Source organism: Pelodiscus sinensis, chromosome 3, assembly GCF_052426305.1.
Source record: "Pelodiscus sinensis isolate ZL-2025 chromosome 3, ASM5242630v1, whole genome shotgun sequence".
Lineage (NCBI taxonomy): Eukaryota > Metazoa > Chordata > Testudines > Trionychidae > Pelodiscus > Pelodiscus sinensis.
Genome location: NC_143054.1, coordinates 162243371 through 162264405, shown reverse-complemented (window position 1 = coordinate 162264405; position 21035 = coordinate 162243371). Strand labels below are relative to the sequence as shown.

At 46.9% G+C, this 21035-nt stretch overlaps 1 protein-coding gene across 1 annotated transcript in view; it reads right to left on the bottom strand.

Moving 5' to 3' along the window:
* Window positions 1-21035, bottom strand: part of LOC149525182 (ALK tyrosine kinase receptor-like) — a 481148-nt gene that overhangs the window by 298948 nt on the left and 161165 nt on the right. Inside the window, exon 3 of the mRNA XM_089777172.1 lies at window positions 14497-14652. Coding sequence (XP_089633298.1) covers window positions 14497-14652 — 156 coding nt within the window. The remainder of the gene's footprint in view (window positions 1-14496; window positions 14653-21035) is intronic.

The following is a 21035-nucleotide window of genomic DNA, read 5'->3' as shown; positions in this document are numbered from 1 at the left end:
AGCCACTAGCTGGATAGCATGGCTCCAGCTGCCCCAGCCAGCTGCCACTCCCACCTCATGCTCTGAACCCCACCCCCTGTCCTGACTCCTGCACCCCCACACATTTCTGCCCTGAGCACCCCCATCCCTGCCCTGAGCACATCCACACCTCCCAACCTCCTGCCCTGACTTCTACACCAACCACCCCCTGTTCTGAGTCCCTCCTCATCCTCTAATCCCCGATTCCTGAACCCCCCCCCCAAATACCCAGCCCCCTGTCCTGAAAGACCCAAGCAACACTGGGTAAATCTTTTAGTAGATGTGGCAGACTAAAGGCAGTGGGCTGCATTAGTCTGGCGGAGGGCAGGTATATGGGTAGTTGGGTGAATGGGATCCAGTTCCTTGAATAGGCTGCCAGGGACTGCTGTTCAGCAACCAAGACAGGAGGGCACCTGAGACTCATTCAGAGCTGGCCTGCAGAAGCAGCCTAAGGGAAGATCTGCAGCCAGGGAAGGCCCACTGGCCCACTATAGAAGGCTTCCGCTCAGGTAAGTCAGGGCAAGGAGAAGAGGGACAGACTGGTAGAGGAGGAAGCACAGAGTGGAAGCAAATCAGAGGCTGCAAGCAGGAGAGGTTTTCTCCAAAACACCAGGGAGAAGGTATTATGGGAGCAGCTGGAGAAGTGGTCCAGGGAGAGGCTGCTATCCTGTGGAGATAAAGGCAAGAGCCCCACTAGTAGCCATCTAGGGTTCCCCCCAACCCACCCAATGCCCAGTGGGCCACTACCAGGGAAAAGGGGACTTTTGGACTGTGGAAGGGTTTTTCCCTCCAAGCTAGTAACTGGCCTATGATGAAAATGGCTCGTTAAGCGGGGAACGCTCACCTCCAAGAGAAACAAGAGGCAGCAGACAGGTCACTGCCAGCCTCTGAGGCATACTAAAATCTGCACAACCAGAGCTCACCACATGGGTGAATAATTTTCAAATTATGGGTTGTTTACAAAATGTTTGCCTCATCCATTCACTGTTTGTGGTTTACGGTTGATCCATTTAAGTCCTATGATAATATTTCTGCTCCCTGACAATGATTAAATGGCTTAAGCTGGAAAATACTTAATAGTGAGAAATTCACTCTTGGATGGATTACCATTTGGGCTCAAATTTGTTTTAAAAAAGTGAGGATTTGCATGCAATGTCATGAATACCCGATGCCATCATAATATTTACAAATAACTGACACTGACCCCACAGTTCACAAAATTTTTCATAGACTTTTTTAAAACTGATTAACCATCTGGATTAAGTCCCAACAAACAAGATTGGCCTTCATTTTTACCTGAAGCTAGGAAGCATGTGCAATGTTCACTCAGAGCTAAAAGGGGTTGCTTTATTTTTAAAGCAAAACCTGTCTTTGCTGAAGAATGGCTTTGCAACAAAATCCAAAATTCTGATTGTCAAAGGTCTTCTATTTTTGACAGAAATCAATTATATTTTATTTTTAAATGCAATACAATTGATTTCATTTTGGTTATCAAAAATTAGAAGTTTTCTTATCACTAAAAAGATGTCAGACAGTCCATTTTTGTATGTTCAAGACTCATCTCAAAGCAGGTCTTATGTCTCAAAGTCACTACCAGTAACTGCATAACAGTCTATAGCATGTGCTTGTGTAGAAAGGAGTCTATCAAGAGACAACTGTGCTAAATCCCACAGGGTTAGATATCACAAGAAACAGGAGAAGTCTGTATTTACTCTTCACTGCCGAATTACTGTTTATATCACTGCTGCAACTACTTGCTTATTCCTATGGCAGTTTATTTTCCCACCCTCACAAAGACTGTCAGGTTGATTTAGTGCCAGAAATGAGGCTTTGTATAAACAAGGTTTTACTGAATGTAGGATCAATAGAAATGTTGCCATGAAGCTTTTTGTTTGAAAGCCAATAAAATAGTATTTTGTTTGGATTGAAATGTCCTTTCTGTGCCCCAAGTCTTCATAGTCATGTGCTAAGCATTGGAAGTGGAAAGTGGGCTGGAAAGACAGAGGAAATGCATCTGCTGAATGAAATGCAAAAATTAAACCGACATAAATGGTGTCAAAGTAAATGAGGGTATGTCTACACTACAGTGCTATTTCAAATTAACTTAATTTGAAATAGTTAATTCGAATTAAGCTAATTCGAAATAACGCATCTAGACACAAAAACTATTTCAAAATAGCATTTTGCTATTTCGAAACAGCACGTCCACACTGAGTGGACCCTGAACCGAAGTTAAGGCTGGACGGAACCAGTGCCGGCAGAGCATCAGGTTAGGACTTAGTGTGTGGGGCTGCTGCCTGAAGCTAACTGAGCTCCGTGCTTAAAGGGACCCAACCCCCACCGCGGACAGACAGTTCTCAGGGTTCCCCGCTTGCTTGTCTACCTCAATGAGGGACAGCAAAGCAGTCCTGTCTTGGAGTGACCTGAGTGCCTGAACTCGGAACACCACAGCACTCGGCCACATGGAGTCAGAGCTGCCCCTGGGCACACCGGTGCATCTCGTGGGGTCGTTGCCATCATCCCGGCTGCACTTGCTGCAGGCTGCCATCCGGGGGATCCATTGGAGGGCTGTCAGGATCCAGGAGGCCCTGAGGGAGAGCGCCCATTACGAGGAGCCCTCAGAGCCTCCCCAATCCTTCCCACCGGGGGCTTGTGCCGCAGTCCTCCCTCATGTCCTTACACTTACCCCTTCCTAGCCCCCCTTCCTGATGTCAAATAAAAGACATGTATGTTCAAAAATAGAAACTGGGTTAATTGAACAAAACTGGGGGGAGGGGATGAACCTCTGGGGAGACTGGGAAAAGGAGGTGGGAGAGGGGAAGAGAGATGGTGGGAGAGGGGAGGGGGAAACCTGGGAGGAGGGAGCTGGAAGGGGGAAGCAAGGGGAAGAAAGGGGAGGGGAAGCTCAGGGTCTCTCCAGACCCACTTGACTTTCATGCTAACCTGCTCCTGGGTTTGCATGTGGCCTTTGGTTGCCAGGCTGGCAGCTATCCTGCCATAGACGGCCGCATTCCTCTGTCTAGTGCAGAGATCATGGATGTTGGGGGCATCTCCCCCAAACCTGAATAATGTCCATGATCTGCACCTTGGACCAAGAAGGTGCCCACCTTCTACAGCCCCTGTCAGGCCCCTGGGAGCTGGCAGACTGCTCCTGGGGAGTGGTGGAGGGCTTGCTGCCAGTGTCTGCTGGCTCATGTTTTGGGGCCATTGGGTCAGGGGCCCCGGTGGCCACTGCTGGCTCTGGGCTGGCAGGCTTGGAGCTGGCACAGGCACGGTCGCCAGGTTCTACCCCTTTAATGGCTCCGGGGCTGGGGGAGAAGAGAGTAAGTTTTCCTGGTTGTGCCCAGAGTGGCCACCAGGGCTCCCTGGGAAGAGCTGGAGGACTCCTATTTCGAATTAAGTGTCTACACAGCACTTAATTCAAAATAGCTATTTTGAATTTGGTGTTACACCTCATAGAATGAGGTTTACCAAATTTGAAATAAGGGCTCTACTATTTCGAATTTATTTCAAAATAGCAGTTTGCCTGTGTAGACGCTATTAAAGTTAATTCAAAATAATTGCTGTTATTTCAATTTAACTTTGTAGTGTAGACATACCCTTAGGCTGTGTCTACACTGGCATGAATTTCCGGAAATGCTTAAAACGGAATACTATTCCGTTATCAGTTTTTCCGGAAAAGGAGCGTCTACATTGGCAGGCTGCTTTTCCGGAAAAGCCCTTTTTCCAGAAAAGCGTCTGTGGCCAATGTAGATGCGCTTTTCCGGAAAAGAGCCCCGATCGCCATTTTCGCGATCGGGGCTGTTTTCCGGAAAAGACTACTGGGCTGTCTACACTGGCCCTTTTCCGGAACTGTGTTCCGGAATAAGGACTTAAGCCCGAGCGGGTGCAGAATAGTTTTTCCGGAATAGCGGCTGATTTTGTACAGTAGAGCGTCGTTGCTTTTCCGGAAATTCAAGGGCCAGTGTAGACAGCTCGCAGCTTATTCCGGAAAAGCGGCTGATTTTCCGGAATAAGTGGCCCAGTGTAGACACAGCCTTAGACTGTAAAATCTCTTCTGTTTCACCCACAAATATTTCTTCCTCGTTTATCTCTCTGGTACAAGTCCCCAGGATTCTTTGGCTATTCATCCTGTGTTTTTTTTTCATTGATGAATGTGCTGATAGGTTTGATGGTATTTATACTAAACCTTGCAAAGGGGAAAAAACTAATTTCTTGCAAGCACATGTTTTGATATTTACCATACCGTTTGGTTAATGTACAAAAGTTTGTTCCAGATTACCACCTCAGAAATGACACCCACGGGCATATAAAGCTCAGATCTGGACCTAGAGTTCAAATACAGAGGTTCTAGTTTGGCCACATCCTGATTTTTTTGATGGAGAGAGAAACAGGTACTACAGAACTTCTCTGATCTGCAAACCCAGCAATTTAAACCAAAAATCTAATTGTCTCATCTACCTTTTTAGCAAAGATTTAACAGCAGTGACAGCACTGCAGCAAGATCTATTGCTAATATTTCATTACAAAATATACTGCTGTACATTTGCTGGTGGAGTATATTATGAAGTATCATAAATAATTAAAAATTAATCATACCTGTCAAAATAAATGAATACTTTCTGTGATGATGTATCTCTGAATATATTATGGCATTTATTTGCTTATTCTTGAATTACAAAAAATGTGTAATCCACACTAGTTACTAACATGCATATAGGACTGATCCTGGACCAGGGGTGGGCAATAATTTATGGTGAGGGGCCACTTCAAGACCTTACTTTTTTGTGGAGGGGATGCCAGTTCTAGGATGGAGATTGGGTGCAGAAGGGTGCATGGGGTAAGGGACTGGGGTGCAGGAAATGGTGTGAGGTCTGAGAGAGAGACTGGGTGAAGGAGGAACCTGGGGAAGGGGGTTGTGACCTGGGGGAGAGGGTTGGAGTACAGGGTCAGGGAGGGAGTGGAGGTGCAGGAGAGGATTCTGGCCTTGGGGATGGGTGTAGGAGGGAGTACAGGGCCTGGGAGGGAGTTGTGACCTGGGGATGGATGGTGTCATGGCTCAATCCCCCAACCTGAAACTATGCGTGAAGAGATGTGGGGCTGGCTAACCAAATAAACTGTGCAAGACCTGTCTCTGTGATTCCCAGAGACAAACTTATTCAATCCCAGTCCCCGAGATCCAAGAGAAAAAAAAAACAACCACTGGTTCTTCACTGTCACCACCCAAGTGATTCCAAAAAAATCAGAGAAGAGATCACTTGTGATTCCCCTCCATAAGGTAAAGCTCTCTCCTCTGCCCCAACCTCCGTTTTGCTTGGAGTTGGGAAAAGAGAGGGAATCCACAGACATCAATAGACTCTGCTCTTGTAACTAGGCACTTAATGCTAAGGACACAAGAATCTAATCCTTAGCTACAAAAGAGAAAAACAATTAGCCAGCTCAGACATGATTTCCAACCCCCCTAACAAGGAAAACAATAAACCCTGATGGACTATCTAAACTTTTCCCTACTTACACACTTCAAGAAGTCCGTTCTTGGAGAGAGAACTCTCCCATCTCCCTGAATACCTGGGAGAAACTGCTTTGCCCTCAAACAAAGGAGAGAGAGAAAACCCCCTCTTTTCCAGTTTGAAATTCTGACCTGCATTGTTATTGGCTGATTGCCTGAACCCCACCTAGCAGAAACCTTTGCTAGGTACCTGAGTTAGGCCCTTAGTCACCGGGTGCTGGTCAGCACTCCTTCTGATCATGACAGATAGTGACCTGGGGGAGTTGGAGAGCACGAGGGGCTGGGGTGCCAGAGGTAGGCTGTGGCTGGGAGGCTCTTCTCCTGCTCTGCAGCACCCCAAGGCAGCCTGGGCTCCCTGCCTGCTGAAGCTCCAGAGCATTGAAAATGCAGCCAGCTCTCTCCAGGTGGCTCTCCACTCCAAGAGGGGGAGAGGCTTACACTGCCCCCATCCCCCAGCCAATCTCTCAGCTCTTATTGGCTGGTTGTTCCTGGCCAATAGGAGCTGAGAGATCGACTCGGGTCAGTTCCTATTGGCCATTTATGTCCAACTAATAGGAGCTGAGGATTGGGTTGGGGTGGGGAGATCACCCAAAGCTGCCTCCTCCCTCCAGGGCAGAGAGTCACAGGGAGCAGCCCTACATTTAAAACAGTGGCTGCTGCATGCCTGAGGATCCCAGGAGGGGCACCTGTGGGCTGGATCCAGTGTCTTGGTGGGCCGGATACAGCCTACAAGAGGTGTCTTGGACAGGTACCACTGTCTTGGACCCAAAAAAGTGAGTGCAAGTCTTTCCCATTATAGTCCCTGGATTTTGAATCAGGCTCAGTAAAATTTAAATAAGGCTCTGACCCTGCAAAAGACACATAAGCTTTAAGAATGTGAACAGTCCATTGGTTGTCTTGGACATGGTTACTTGATACAACTAACTGGGTGGCAGGCGGGGGGAGACCGTTAGTGAAAAGCTTGCTGTGCATCACAGGAATGCATCACAGTCCTTAATACATATGGGCTGTGTCTACACTGGGCCACTTATTCCAGAAAATCAGCCGCTTTTCCGGAATAAGCTGCAAGCTGTCTGCACTGGCCCTTGAATTTCCGGAAAAGCAACGACGCTCTACTGTACAAAATCAGCTGCTATTCCGGAAAAACTATTCTGCTCCCGCTCGGGCATAAGTCCTTATTCCGGAACACTGTTCCGGAAAAGGGCCAGTGTAGACAGCCCAGTAGTCTTTTCCGGAAAAGCGCTTCTACATTGGCCACAGACGCTTTTTCGGAAAAAGGGCTTTTCCGGAAAAGCAGCCTGCCAATGTAGACGCTCCTTTTCCGGAAAAACTGATAACGGAATAGTATTCCGTTTTAAGCAGTTCCGGAAATTCATGCCAGTGTAGACACAGCCACACTGAAAGGAGCCTCATTTACAAATAACTACTAGTTTTCTGTCGAAATAGTGCACCATTTAGAAGGTTTTAATAATGTAATAATTAATAACACAATTATAATTAATAGCACCTTTATTCTGTGAATATCAGCATTTTAAAAATGCATATAATGCTATTGTCTCTATTTTTCAAAGGGGGATTACTAGGTATGTGAGATGGTTTGCCCAAAGTCATGCATTGAATGTAAGGGTACATCTACACTGCAGCATTCTTCTGGAATAACAGCTGTTATTCCAGAAAAACAATACTTGCGTCCATACTGCAATTGTGTTATTTCAAAAGAAAGTCAAAATAACTGACTGCTTTTTCCGAGAGTGGTAAACCTAATTCTACAAGAAATAAGCCTTTTTCAGAAAAAGGTATGTGTGGATGAGGAAGACTGAATTATTTCAAAAGAGAGGCCTCCAGGAAATAACACACGTACCCTGCTGGCCACTCCGTCCACACTCATCACAACTCTATAGTTCCTGTCTCCTGGCAGCTCTTAAAGCTCCTGCAGACACAGGAGACAAAGCTTGTGGCAGGAAGCAGGCCCTAAAAGCTTCCAAACACCGCGTGGCTACCAGTGCCTGATGTCTGGGCACCAATGTCTCAGCCACAAGCTCCCCAAGAGCCCACTAGCCCTCCCAGGGAACATTGACAGTGCTCCCAGGAGCCTGCCAGAGGCCAAAAAAGGCATGTGCCGTCCTGGTCTGAGGTGAAGATCCTGGTCCTCCTGGAGGCATGGGACAATAAGGAGAACCTCCAGGATCTCTGCTGCAGATGCAGGAATGTGGACATATACAGGTGGATGGCTGACAGCCTGGCCATGAAGGGCCACTTCAGAAGCCTGGAGCAGGTCTGCAACAAGGTCAAGGAGCTGTGGCAGGCCCAAGCCAGGGTGATGGAGCATAGCTCAAGCTCTGGGGCAGGACCCCACTCCTGCCTCTATTACAGTGGTTCTCAACTCGTTTCAGTCCATGGACCACCAGGCCAATCAAAAAATTTTCGTGGATTTTGGACAATGTTCCTGTGGACCACCAAAAAAGTCACCATGGACCACCAGATGAGAACCACAGCTCTATTATAATGAACTCCACTGAATCTGGGGGGAGGTGTAGCCCCTTCCCCATCCCCAGTGGTGGACTCAGGGTTGGAGACGCCCGTTGTTGCCTGCCTGGGGGTCCCAGTCCACAATGAGAAGGAGGAGGAAGAGGAGGAGCTGGAGGAGGAAGGGGAAATGGCCAGCACCATCATCCTGGAACTGGTACCCCAGGGCCTGGATGTCTCCCAGGCATCCTCTGAGGCCAAGGAGGTATCATCAAGTCAATGCTCTTAGTTTTTCACACACATAAGGTGGGAGGGGCGGGTGTTGAGGGGACGTGGTTCAATCGTTGCTCGGACTTTTCAGCCTGACCATCGTGCTGCAGTCTGTGCATGTGGATGCATGTGCAGAGCCAGTCTGCACCATACATCCCCAGGAGGCAGCCCCAGAGCACCCCTGGGCTTCTGCTCACAAGCTCTGGGGAGGCCAGACACATGTCTGAGCCCCGGAGGGAATGTGCCCCCACCACCGGCCACCTCCAGAAGGAGGCTGGGGACAAAGGCACACGCACGCCTGCTCACAGACTGAGAAGTGCCACACACGGCACACAGGCATGCCTGCATGCTCGAGGCACCTCCCGTTCCTGGGACAGCACTGACAGGCACAGGTGTGTGTGCAGCACCAATGGAAGCCCAGGCTGCTTCAGGCCCCTCTCCCGACCATGGGATTCTAGGGTGGCCGGACACTTCCTTGCCTGCTTGCCCGTGGGATGGGGGAGGGGGAAGAAGTGGGAAGCATAGTCCCCTGGGGACCTCTGGCCCCCTGTGAGGCATTGCCCCTGTCCAGGCCACACATGGCCTTTCTCCCAGGACATCACCGTCCTCTGCCCCAAAAACTGTTGCCCTCAGCTCACAGATGAGGGCAAGGCCTCAGGGACAGTATCTCCAGGGATGACTGAGCACCTCTCTTTATTCTCCCAGCCAGATCAGCTGTGATTTTGGGGCAATCAACACCATCCAAACCAGCTGCCCGACCCCAAGGGAGCCACAGGTATCTGAGGGTCCAGGAGGACATCATGAGGGAACAGGTGTCTGTCCTCCAGGACATGCAGCAGGCACTGGCCCTGAAGGTCTGGGATGACACACAGTGGCAGACCCAGATGTGAACCGAGTTGCTGCAGGAGGGCCACAACATGTGTGAGACCATCCAGGAGATGATGGCCTACCTGGCACCAGTGTCTGCTCCAGTCCCCGCCCGCCTCCCATGCCTGTCCCCGCTCCAGTTCCCACTCCTGCCTATCCCCCTGTTCTCCCAGGACCACTCCACTCCTGAGGTCACTGAGGTCCCCAGACAAGAGGTGTTACAAGCACTGAAACCATGCACCACTCTCCGCCTTACCTCTGAGCCTCTCCTCCCTGCTCCAATGTTCTCATCCCACCTTCCCATATCCAGGTTCTCAGCCCTGCTCTTCCCCAGTTACTTTTATCCCAAATAAAAAACAAAGAGTTATTTTTTTGAAAACCAAACAGTTTTTATTGGGTCTGCAGGAAAGGGAGATTGTAGGGGGCAAGAGAGGGGCAAGGCACAGGGAAGGCCCTGGGGAGAGTTACAGGGGTCCTTCAGAGCCTTCTGGATGCACACCCCCACCTGATGGGCCTGTGGGATGGCAGCTGTGCCTGGAGGCTTGAAGGCCTGTCCCTTCTGGCTGGCCTCTTCCTCCCACCCTGGAAGGAAGGCCACCCCCTACCTCTACATGATGCTGTGGAGAACACAACACAGGGAGATCACCTGCAGGATGTTGTGCTCCCCCACATTCAGGCAGGTCAGTAGGCACCTGAACCATGCGCCTTCAAGCACCTGAAGGCGCATTCGGTCTGGATGCAGGGCCTGCCCAGGCAGCAATGGAAGAGGTCCCTGCTTGGGTCTAGGTAGCCGGTGTAGTGCTCCATCAGCCATGGCATTAGGGGGTAAGATATGTCCCCCACAATGCAAAATGGTAACTCAACATCCCCAAACATGATGTTGCATCGGGGGAAGAATGTGCCAGCCTCCAGTTTCTGGTAGAGTCTGGAGTTGCAGAAGATGCAGGTGTAATGCGCCTTCCCCAACCAGCTGACAATCTCTGTGAACTGTCCATGGTGGTCAACCAGGGCCTGCAGGACCACAGAAAAGTATCCCTTGTGGTTTATGTACTTTGCAGCACAGTGATTGGGGGCACAGATGGGGATGTGGGTTCCATCTATAGCCTCCCCAGCAGTTGGGGAAGCCCAGGTGGCAAATTTGGCTACGATAGGGTCCAGGTCTCCCAGGCAGATGATCCTGCACAACAGGACAGCGTTAATGACCCTCACCACCTGCAGAAGGAGACAATGACATGAAAGAGAATCAAAGGGGTGCCTGAGCCCTTGGGAGGCCCTCACGCCTCCTCCCCCCTACAAACATCCCAGCAGCCAGCCCCTATTAAGTGCCCCCTCCCCACAGGGCTGTGTGAGGGCGGGACTGCAGAACCCCCCGGGGATGGGGCTTCAACCTCCCAGGTTACCCCCTGCACTCCCAACCCCTTTTTCCCTAGTGTCTCCCTTTCTAGTACTCCCTCGCACCCGCTCCAGGGACTGCAGCCCAAGAGTGCCTTACCTCCATGAGGAGGGCCCTAATGGTGGACTTTCCCATGCCGAACTGGTTGTCCACAGACCGGTAACTGTCGGACATGGTGAGCTTCCAGGCAGTGATGGTGACCAGCTTCTCCTGGGGTATGGCAGGTCACATCTGGATGTCCCATCATAGGAGGGTAGGGGCTAGTCAGGCACACAGCTCCATGAATGTCTCCTTTCTCATATGGAAGTTGTGGTGCCACTGCCGGTCGTTTCATCACTAGTTGGTCCCACCAGTTGGAACTGGTGTCCAGCCTCCAAAGCATCACTCCACTGTGGGTGCAGTTGCAAGGGCCTTGCTCCCGCACACAGGCAGAGGTTCTCAAAGATGAGCTTGGAGTCAAGCTCCTGCAGGACCATGAAGGCATCCTGAACAAACTGCTGCAGAAACTGTAGCATGGCAGTGTGGGGCCATTACATGCCCAGAGGCAACTCTAGCTCCATGGCAAGGGGTGTGCTGTGGTGTCCTGAAGCAGGGCAAGCAGAGCATGCAGTGCAAATGCTTTGCTGTCCCTCAAAGAGGTAGGCAAGCAAGCAGAAGAAAGCTGAGGAACGGCTTTAAGCATGCATCTCAGTTAGCCTTAGGCAGCAGCATCCAGAAGCAACTGCTGACCTAATGCCTTGCCTGAACTAGATCCGGATGACCTTAAATGCGAGATCGTGTCCAATCAGTGTGGATGCTGTTTTTTGAAATAATACATCATTATTTCGTTGCGCTTTTTGTATATAGATGCTCTATTTCGAAATAAGCTTTTCTGGAAGATCTCTTCTAGAAAAGCTTATTCCTAAAGATGCTTGCAGTGTAGACATACCCTAAGTCACAGCTGGGAATATTGCGCATCAGCATCAAACATATCAGTGAATTTCTACAAATGTTTATACATAAAGGCAGGATAATAGAAGCAAGTTTGGGGTATTTGTCTTGATCAATAGGAAATTCACTCGACATGACTTGATAGTCAAGTGACAAGGATGAGTTAAAATGACTCAAAAACTGGTTATGCTATCTGCTTATTTACTTTTGTTCATTACAGCCCATGAATGCAGATGAAATGGGAATCAGATAATTGCAAGTACATTGTGCAGGAAACAAACAGTGGGGAGTTGGAATTACTGTGCCTAGTTATTTCAAACTGAAACAGACCACACAAACAGCTGTAATTAAAGTGATGTAAAATAGAAAGCTGCTAGTATAGAATTTTCATATTCAGAAATTACTCATTTGGGAGCAGGGAGGCTTTTGAGGAGGTTCTGGAAGGGATTGAGTCACTACAAAATGAATTATCAACTACCTTCATTTCGCCTATTTGCTTAACTCCCCCCCCCCCCCCAGCAAATTCAAGTCTAACTCTATCAAGGGGGAGGCTCCTACTCTAGTCTCCTCCCCAAGTCAGCCAAAATTATTACATTCCCCCTCCAGAATGGGGTGGACTTTACACTGAAACATTTACATTAGCACAAAAACAAATCATTCAAAGATCAATGATGAAAGAAGCTGGGTCCAGAACACATTCACAAATTGATGAAATTGATGACACTGGGCCCAGGATTTCATCCAAGGGTAAAACTCCCATAGACTTCTATGGGTATGGCTACATTACAGGTAGACAGACACCTATGGCTGGCCTGTACCAGCCGACTTGGGCTCCTGAGGCTTGGGCCAAGAGGCTGCTTAAATATGGCAGATTTGCTCCATTACAGCCTCAGCTCTGGGACCCTCCCACCTCACAGGGCTCAAGAACCCAGGTTACAGCCCAAGCCTAAATGTCTACACTGCAATTAAGGAGACCTTTTGTCCAAGTCAGCTGGCACAAGTCAGCTATGAGTTTTTAACTGCCAAGTAAACATATCCATAAATGCCAGGATTTCACCCATTGAATTAAATTCTTTTGCATACCTTCAAGGCTCTCTTTATATCTTGGACTTATCCTACTGAAGTCCTTCATTCTCTCTCTTCCACCACTATTCCAGCTTCATCACACCTTTCATTTCTGTCTTCATGCCTTCCCTCCATCCACTGCTCTTTGGTGGGGGAACCTTCTCTCTAAGCAGCTCACCAAACAGTCGCCCTTCTTGTTCTAATCCTTCTTAAAATCCCATTCTGCCAGAATTTCCATAAGAAGTGAAATAAGGCAACTTAAATATTTAACACTTTCATCTAAAGCATTCAATTTCTGGTTTACCCAATGCATCCAGTCTTCAGTATCTCTCTTTTTGAAGTAAGGACTTTATTTTGTGCAGTATAATTAACTAACCTACTTAAACTGCTCTCATGAATGCTTTTCCTCCTTCTCTTCTCACCCCTTCCTTCCTGTTGTTTGTTACAATCCAACTTAAGACAAAATGCAATGAATATAAGCTTCATCACTCTTGTGTTGTATAGTGTCTAGACACAATGGGGCCCTGATCCTCACAATATGTTCATCATCCCAGTCTTTCTACCCATTCATGATAAATCTCTTAAATCAATATGAGAACTCAACAAGAGTAGGGTTGAAGGAGCATGCACTAAAAGATGGTGCATAAAGAATATTTTTTGGGAAGCACATTAGAAAGCACAGTACATGGATATATATATATGTGAAAACAGAAGAAATAAAGGTGTTTTTCTGAGACTAGTACAGAGGGAGGTTGCTAAAGAAACTTTCCCCAACATTTGTTTAGATTTGTCCCTACTTTCCTCTCCATTTATGGTTCCAGCCACTTAAATGTCACCTTGAATTTCAGCAAGGGCAGTTTTCAAGCAGGTACCAAACAGGCAGAAGAGGATAGGGATTTTCCTCTGTTCTTTTAGAATGTACATCTTTCTGATTCTTTTTCCTTTTATCACGTATAATCTGAATCAAATATGTTGCTGTTATCAGGCTTGATCAAAAGCAGAATTAAAAAAATACTCAAGAAGGTAAAAGAAACCATTTTTGACACAAAAGAGAGAGAAAATAATATTTTTACACTTCTTACTTTTCCTACTTCGAGATCTCTTTATGGGAATATACAGGTTGAATCTCTCTGCTCCAGCACTCTCGGGACCTGACCTGTGCCGAACCAGAGAATTTGCCAAGCCACAGGTGGTCAGTATTGTCTAGGAGCATTACCAAGACTTCCACTGCTTGCTGGGCTCTTACAGGACATTTAAAATAGAGCTAAATAACAGCACAGAACACTGAGAGCCAGGACTGGTGGCTGTAAACAGTCTTTATGGGATGTGGAAGTTTGGCCACACCCCTGATGATCCAGCAAACTGAAATCATGCTGGACTCTGGATGTTACCAGACCAGAGAGTGCTGGACTAGAGAGATTAAACCTGTTCACTGCTTTATTGATATCAAATGTTTAGTATTTATTCTCTCTCTCTCGCTTAGAGGGGAAAAAGTCTTAAATCTTGGACACAAGAAAATGATATGTGCTGGCTTGCAAGTTAGACAGTTGAGCCTAGTGTTTAGCAATGGAAAATAAAGGAAAACAAATTGATTTTAGTCTCTGCTCTTCCACTGAATCTTAGAATGATTTGAGCACTTCACAAATCCCATGTGACTCAGTGGATGTAGGATGATGTGAAGAATTCATCCTCTCTCCCCCACTCCACCCGATAACCTCAGAGGAAAGATGCAATAGATGCATAAAGTATTATTAATCAACTCCCAGTGCAATGTACAGAGTCCAGTCTGGTTCAGATTTTTACAAAGCCAAAGCTGATGGTCTTATTTTGCTTCCTACAGACAGAACAATTCCCTTCTGTTGACTTGTTGCTTTCCACAGAGGAAGGAACACAATTACCTCAAGCATTTTATAGGCTGTGGTATCTACAAACTCACCACTATCATTTTAAGGCAAATAAATACACTTGCTCATCCTACCTCTTGGTGAATCCTCTGAGTGATCTCTCTCTGGTCCATCCAAAAGGTTTAGCTCGTCTGCACTCACTCTGTGCCAGGTCCTGTTGGGGTTTTCTTTGTCCCTCAGTGGAGGAGAATATTCCAGTTCACAAGGCAATTCAAAATTGCAGTCAAATGCTGTTATAGGAAAACAGAGAGTACACACAGGTTTAATGAAAATCCAACTTCCTCTTCCTAAACGAGGCATACAGATAGTTTGGAATAGGAAGCCTAGTCCGAACTATCTAGTTCATGGTGCGTGTAGCCGCGGGCACGGAGTCCGCACTAGCGGACATTTAAAAATGGCGGCGCCCAGCAACATGCAAATGAAGCCCGGGAAATTCAAATCCTGGGCTTCATTTGCAAGTTCTTATGACTACATTAACCACCCTAGCTCGAACTAGGGTGGTAGTGTAGACATACCCCCAAATTTTTACATGAGTTAAGACTTATTTTTTATTCATGTTTCTCCTTGCATTTTCTCCCTTTCTAGGTAAAAAGGGACACAAAAGAGGTCAGATCAGATCCAATAATAGACACAAAGAGGAATTCAGAATGGATCAAACTCTTAAGGTGCCTTGTGGCAGTCAATAAAGAGCAAGGGCCAGAGGCCACCACATCTCTTAGGGTATGTCTACACTAGCCCCCTAGTTCGAGCTAGGGAGGCTAATGTAGGTATTCGAAGTTGCAAATGAAGCCCGGGATTTAAATATCCCAGGCTTCATTTGCATCTTCCCAGGTGCCGCCATTTTTAAATCCCCCTTAGTCCAAACTCCGTGCCCGCGGCTACACATGGCACAGAGTAGGTAGTTCGAATTAGGATCTCTAATTCGAACTACCGTTACTCCTTGTGGAACAAGGTGTACCGGTAGTTCGAATCAGAGATCCTAATTCAAACTACCTACTCTGTGCCGCGTGTAGCCGCGGGCACAGAGTTCGGACTAAGGGGGATTTAAAAATGGCAGCACCCGGGAAGATGCAAATGAAGCCTGGGATATTTAAATCCTGGGCTTCATTTGCAACTTTGAATGCCTACATTTGCCTCCCTAGCTCGAACTAGGAGGCTAGTGTAAACATATCCTTAGAGAGAAAGAGGACCACCAAAGATTTTCAAGCAGAAAAAAAAATTATCTAGAGCAGGAGTAGTCAACAGATGGATGGCAGGCCAAATCCAGATCACCAGATGCTTTTGGACAGACTCCAAAATATTTTATTTACATTATTGTTTGTTTATTTTCTCTAGAGTCTGGACATTGGCTATACCTTGAGTAGGGATATTAAATTTAGATTAATTAACTAATCGAATAGTCAACGGGATTTCCATCAACTATTTGATTAGTCTACAAGGGCACCACTGCCTTTGAACTGTAGCAAGAGCTCTGCCAGGCTCTTGCTACAGTTCAAAAGCAGAAGCCCCACAGTGAGCGCGGGGCCGCTGGGGCTCTTGTACATTTCAAAGGCAGAATCACAGCAGAAGTGGAACGAGCAGAGACTGCTTCAGTCCCCACTTGCGCCATTTCCCACCGTGCCTCTACCCTCTTCCCCTCCGTGGAGATGTTGCTGGGGAGAACCGGCTTTTAAGCTGGCTCTCCCCAGCACTGGCTCCTGCTCCCCCGTTCTTGCTGCCTCTCTCTGATGGAGGCAGCAATGGGGAGGGGGGGCAGGAAGGAGGGGGAGGACTAGTTGCATCACTACTCAACTATCCGATAAGCTTATGCTTATCAGATAGTTGATAGTCGCTTACATCCCTAAACATGACCGAGACATTTGGATTTTGACTAAAAAATTGACCACCCATGAGCTACAGAATGTTGCCGGGTATCTCAAAAGCAGAGGAAAATGTGATATAGACCTTTTCTACTACAGTATATCAGTTCAAATTCCAACCGCGTCAATAGACACACATTACAATCTGAAGGCTGCTCATATGAATTGCTGGTCTCAGGCCAGCTCCTGGAGGACAAGGGTTTTCCAACACACAAGAGCTGTGAGCACCACTGCTCAGTGGCGGCCCGTCAATACAGGCGAACTAGGCGGTTGCCTAGGGCACCAAGATAAACGGCCGCTGAGGGCTTTGAAGGCAGGGGCGCCGATCACGTGTTTCACCTAGGGCGCCAGTTGCCGGCAGCTCATCTAGGGCTGCTCCTGCCACTGCTATATTGTGCAACAGTCTCAACAGAGAGACCCTTTGACTCATGGGTAACTGAAGTGACCTTTCATTCACAGAAGCAGTTCTTCCAGGTGAGGCACATTAGTGCAGCAGTGAAAGCTTGATCTGCTGCTGAGAATTCTGTGGACTGTGGGATATCGACCGCCAAGGCTCCTTACTCACACGTGTCACCAGAACTGGCTTTTGTAATGATACTTTAAGCTGCAGGTGCAATTAAGATTCCACTCTCTGAATACAGTAATTCCCCATCATATTATGAGCGAAGTTGTACATGACAACGTGTGGAATACATCTCCAAGTACTATGCCCACTGATTTTTTCACTTTTTTTTGCAAGCCCCTACTATGTTGACTTCCCAAGAGTCAGAGTAAATTTAAATAATAAAAGAGACACTCTATGCAGCCAGTGGGGCTGGGAAACAAGTGGGGTTGCTTGAAGTCCACAGTGGGAGAGGGGAGCAGAGCCCACAGTTGGGGTCAGATAGTTGTGGGGCAGAGCCCATCGGGGAGGCTGGCACACTCTTTCCCTCCCCTTGCAGAACTCCCCTGGTCTGGCAAACTCCCTTGTCTGGGACCGGTCTGGCCCCGAGGATGCAGACCAGAGAGGTGCAACCTGTATTGGCACTAGTCATTTAATAGAGAATGTAACTGAAATTTAAGAAAATCTTAGTGTATCTTATTTCTTCCCAGTCTGCATATATTTAGGCAGTTCAGATGGTTCTCCTGCTTGTGTAATATCTTTTAATCCTGAAGTTAATATTGTTGCCTTTTCTCTATATTTTCTGATAATTCACCTCTGACTCGTTTGTCATTAATAAGGTCTAGTGTTTGGGTTTTTTTTTTTTAATTCTACTTTCTGAATCATGTAGTTTGTCAATTCCGTCACCCCATGGAAGTAATAAATTTACAAATCAATGGCCATGCATAGCAGCAGCCAGAATAGAACTCAGATCTTTCTTCTCTGGAGCTAGAGAATAACATTTTAGCAATATAAATTTATGATACGCTGTAAGGTTGCCAACTGTCTAATCACACAAAACAAAACACCTTGCCTCACGACAGTCCTGCTGCTTTCCTAAGACCATGCTGCTTTCAGCCCCTTTGAAGAGGGTCTTCCACCAGTCACTCCATCCTCCTTCCCTCTTTCATTTGCTAACCCTCACCTTCTCCCACATTCACTGGGATGGGGGCAAGGGGTTGAGGCACATCATCTGGGATGTGGCAGAAGGGTTTGGAGTGTGGTAAGGGGCTCTGGGCTAAGCCTAGAGCAGGGGTAAGGATGCAGGATGGGGCAAAAGGCTCTGAAAGAGGTTTTGGATTCAGGAGGGGACTCAGAGCTGAGACAGGAGGCTGAAGTGTGGGCTTGTCACATGTGATGCTTACCTCAGGTGCATAGGAGCTAATGCAAGCTGCCTGCCCTTGTACCACAAGGGTGTGTGGGGGACATGTGGCTCTACACACTGCCCACACAACTTTCATTGGTCATGATTCCTGGCCAATGAGAGCTGCAGAATCAGTGTGTAGGGTGAGGACAGTGCACAGAGCCCCTTTGCTACCCTTCCCCACAATTCCTGGCACAGGGACATGCTGGCCAATTCCAGAAGCAGTGCAGGAAGTCTGCATTTGCCCTTCTGTGCCACATAATTTTTAGTGGGTTAAGGGGGTTTAATGGGACTTCTCACATGTGTGATGTTATCCTCCTGTCTAAATGCTCCCAGGCTCAGTGCTCAATTTGAGACAAATTTCAAGATATAAGCACAGGAAACAATAATAGGACATAGATGTCATTATTACATATGTATTTTGTATATGTCTTGCATAATTTCTATTCTCCACTTCCTAGCATTTATATTATAAATCTCCCTTTGTAAGTATGCATAGCTTAGCCAACAATTGTTAAGAACTGACCCATGACTGAAATTCATCATGAAATTAAAAACATTGGGTTTCCAAAATTAGAAGGTCAAAACTCACCCCCTTGGGTAGCCCAGGCCAGAAAGGATGAATGGAAAGGGCAGCCATTAAATTAACTGGTTAATTAACCCTTACCAATCTTCTTTGAGACACTGTCAAGAGATCACCTGCCTCCACTGTGCTAATGATGCCATCCTTCATTTCTCATTTGTTGCAATTTTCAAACAAGCACCTTTGTTATCTCTCTTATGCTACCCCAAAAGCATAAAAGCTACTTCCTGGAAGCATCTGCAAAGCCCTCTCAAATTCAATTGGGCTGCTGCTCTGTCAAGACCTCTGCTTATGCTGTTCAGTTTTGTCTCACTATTTCCTTATACTCCATATCTGTCTGGAATCACCTGTTAGCTTCGATTGTGTAGTTAGCCTGTTAGCACCTCAGGACAGAAACTGCCTTTTTTTTGTGTTGGTGCAGCAGCTAGCACAGCGAGGTCTTGGTCTATATCCGGGGTATCCAAGCAGTCCAGTAATGCAACTAAACAAATTAAATAAATATCTTCTCAGTAGTGTGCTCCTCTTTCTGCCTCACCCATGACAATTAAAGCTGCCTGGCTGAATGTACTCTGGAACAACACTTAAAATAGATTGTTTTCCACTGGAAGATGCTGTCTGACTCATACACCTTAAAAGATGGCTGGTTTGATTATTTTACTAGACTTATACATGCATTATCACAATGGTAACCAACCACTTCATAAGTGAAAATTAATTTATTTTCACAATACCCTTTTGCACTAACTATTCTACAGGTTTGGAAATGAGGCACATAGGGGTTAAGTGATTTGCTAAAAGTTCCACAGGAAACCAATGATATTGAAATTGTAACCAATGCAATTAGGGAATTGAGGAATTTCAAACCAAGTCTTCCAAGTCCCAGGCTAACAACCTAATCACAGGACCATTCCTCCTCTCAAACGATGTTAATGATCAACCCACAATGTAAATGCTGTTTGTATATACTCTATACTAGAAAATTCACCTAGCGTCCTTAACCCAATTTCTGTTTTTTGGAAAATAAAATGAAAATGTATACGCTTCATTTAAAATCATTGCTCTAGGGTGAAGCTGGAGATGAGGGGTTCAGCTGGAACAAGGCGGTCATAAATGCAGGGGGTTGTATGTTGGGTGGTCGAAAGTTGGGGGTCGCCTGTACTTTCCCTGACTCCTTGATGAAGGGTAACAGCCAGCAATCTCTGTATACAAATTGGGGGGTGGACTTCACCCCCTCAAAGGGTGCCTGGGTGGGTGGCAGTCCCCAGCCAGCCCCTTTCACCTGCCTGGTGGTTCTATTTCTTTCCTGTATGGTGTAAGCAGGGTCTTCCATTGCAACCATTAGGAATAGGAGAGAAACCCCTCGTTTCTATGTAAATGCAGTTTGCCCCTACTTTGCTTAGATGTGTTAGATATTCAACTGATAGAATAGTGTTTTGCTCATTGTAATCAACTTGGCTGGTGTTGGGTCACAAATTGTGTGAACACCAATTGCAATGTCTGTAATTATTGTAGGAACACAAACGAAAAAATTCTGAGCTTAACCTGGCATAAAAGAGAGACACTGTCAGTGTAAAAAAACTTGGATGGACAGAGGCTTCACTTCTCCAGCCATATGAAGTTAAGCTGGGGAGGTCAGGACTCTGGGTCAGCAGGCTCCATGCCCTCCAGGCATGAGCTGTAAGATTAGTTCAACTTGTTTCTCCCCACTGTTTCAAATATAGATCTAAAGAAAGGCTCCATACAGAGCCTCTTATTATTTAAGTTTACTCCAGTAGATGCTGGAATTTCTTGTGGCTCAACTGTGCCTTGGGCCAAGAGCTGAAATCATTGAGAACTGAAATCATTAGGTTTGGCCCAGAGACAAATTCACCACAAGCTGGCAGAAGCAGTGAGTGGATGGTGACTGAGAGCCAACAGGTTGGTGGCAGAGACATGCGACAAGTGGACAGCATGGCAAGACAAGCAGCCAGCAAAGTGGAGACAGCACAATGTGTAGCCAGTAGAGCAGTGATGGAGAAATGTAATGAGTGGCCAGCAGTGCAGCAGCAGAGAGCAGTAAGCAGGTGGATGGTGAGTGACCAGCTGAGTGAGTACGATGCCTCTTTATCCTCAGGATGGGAGGTGAACTCTGATGATGGATCTGCCTTGACCAAGGGCAGCAACTAGGAGTAGGGTGCATAGAATGGTTGGGCATATGAAAGGGACATTTACATTGCGGTCTTAAGAACCTGAGAGAAAAAGGGCATTGCCCAATCTACTTGGTGTGGGACTTTTACTCATGATTTTGGTTATGAACTCTGTTTGTGGTGTTTGTGGTATATAACCCTGTGTTGTATACTATAACACATATTAATGCAATGTGAGTTGGTAGATACTGATACTGATAC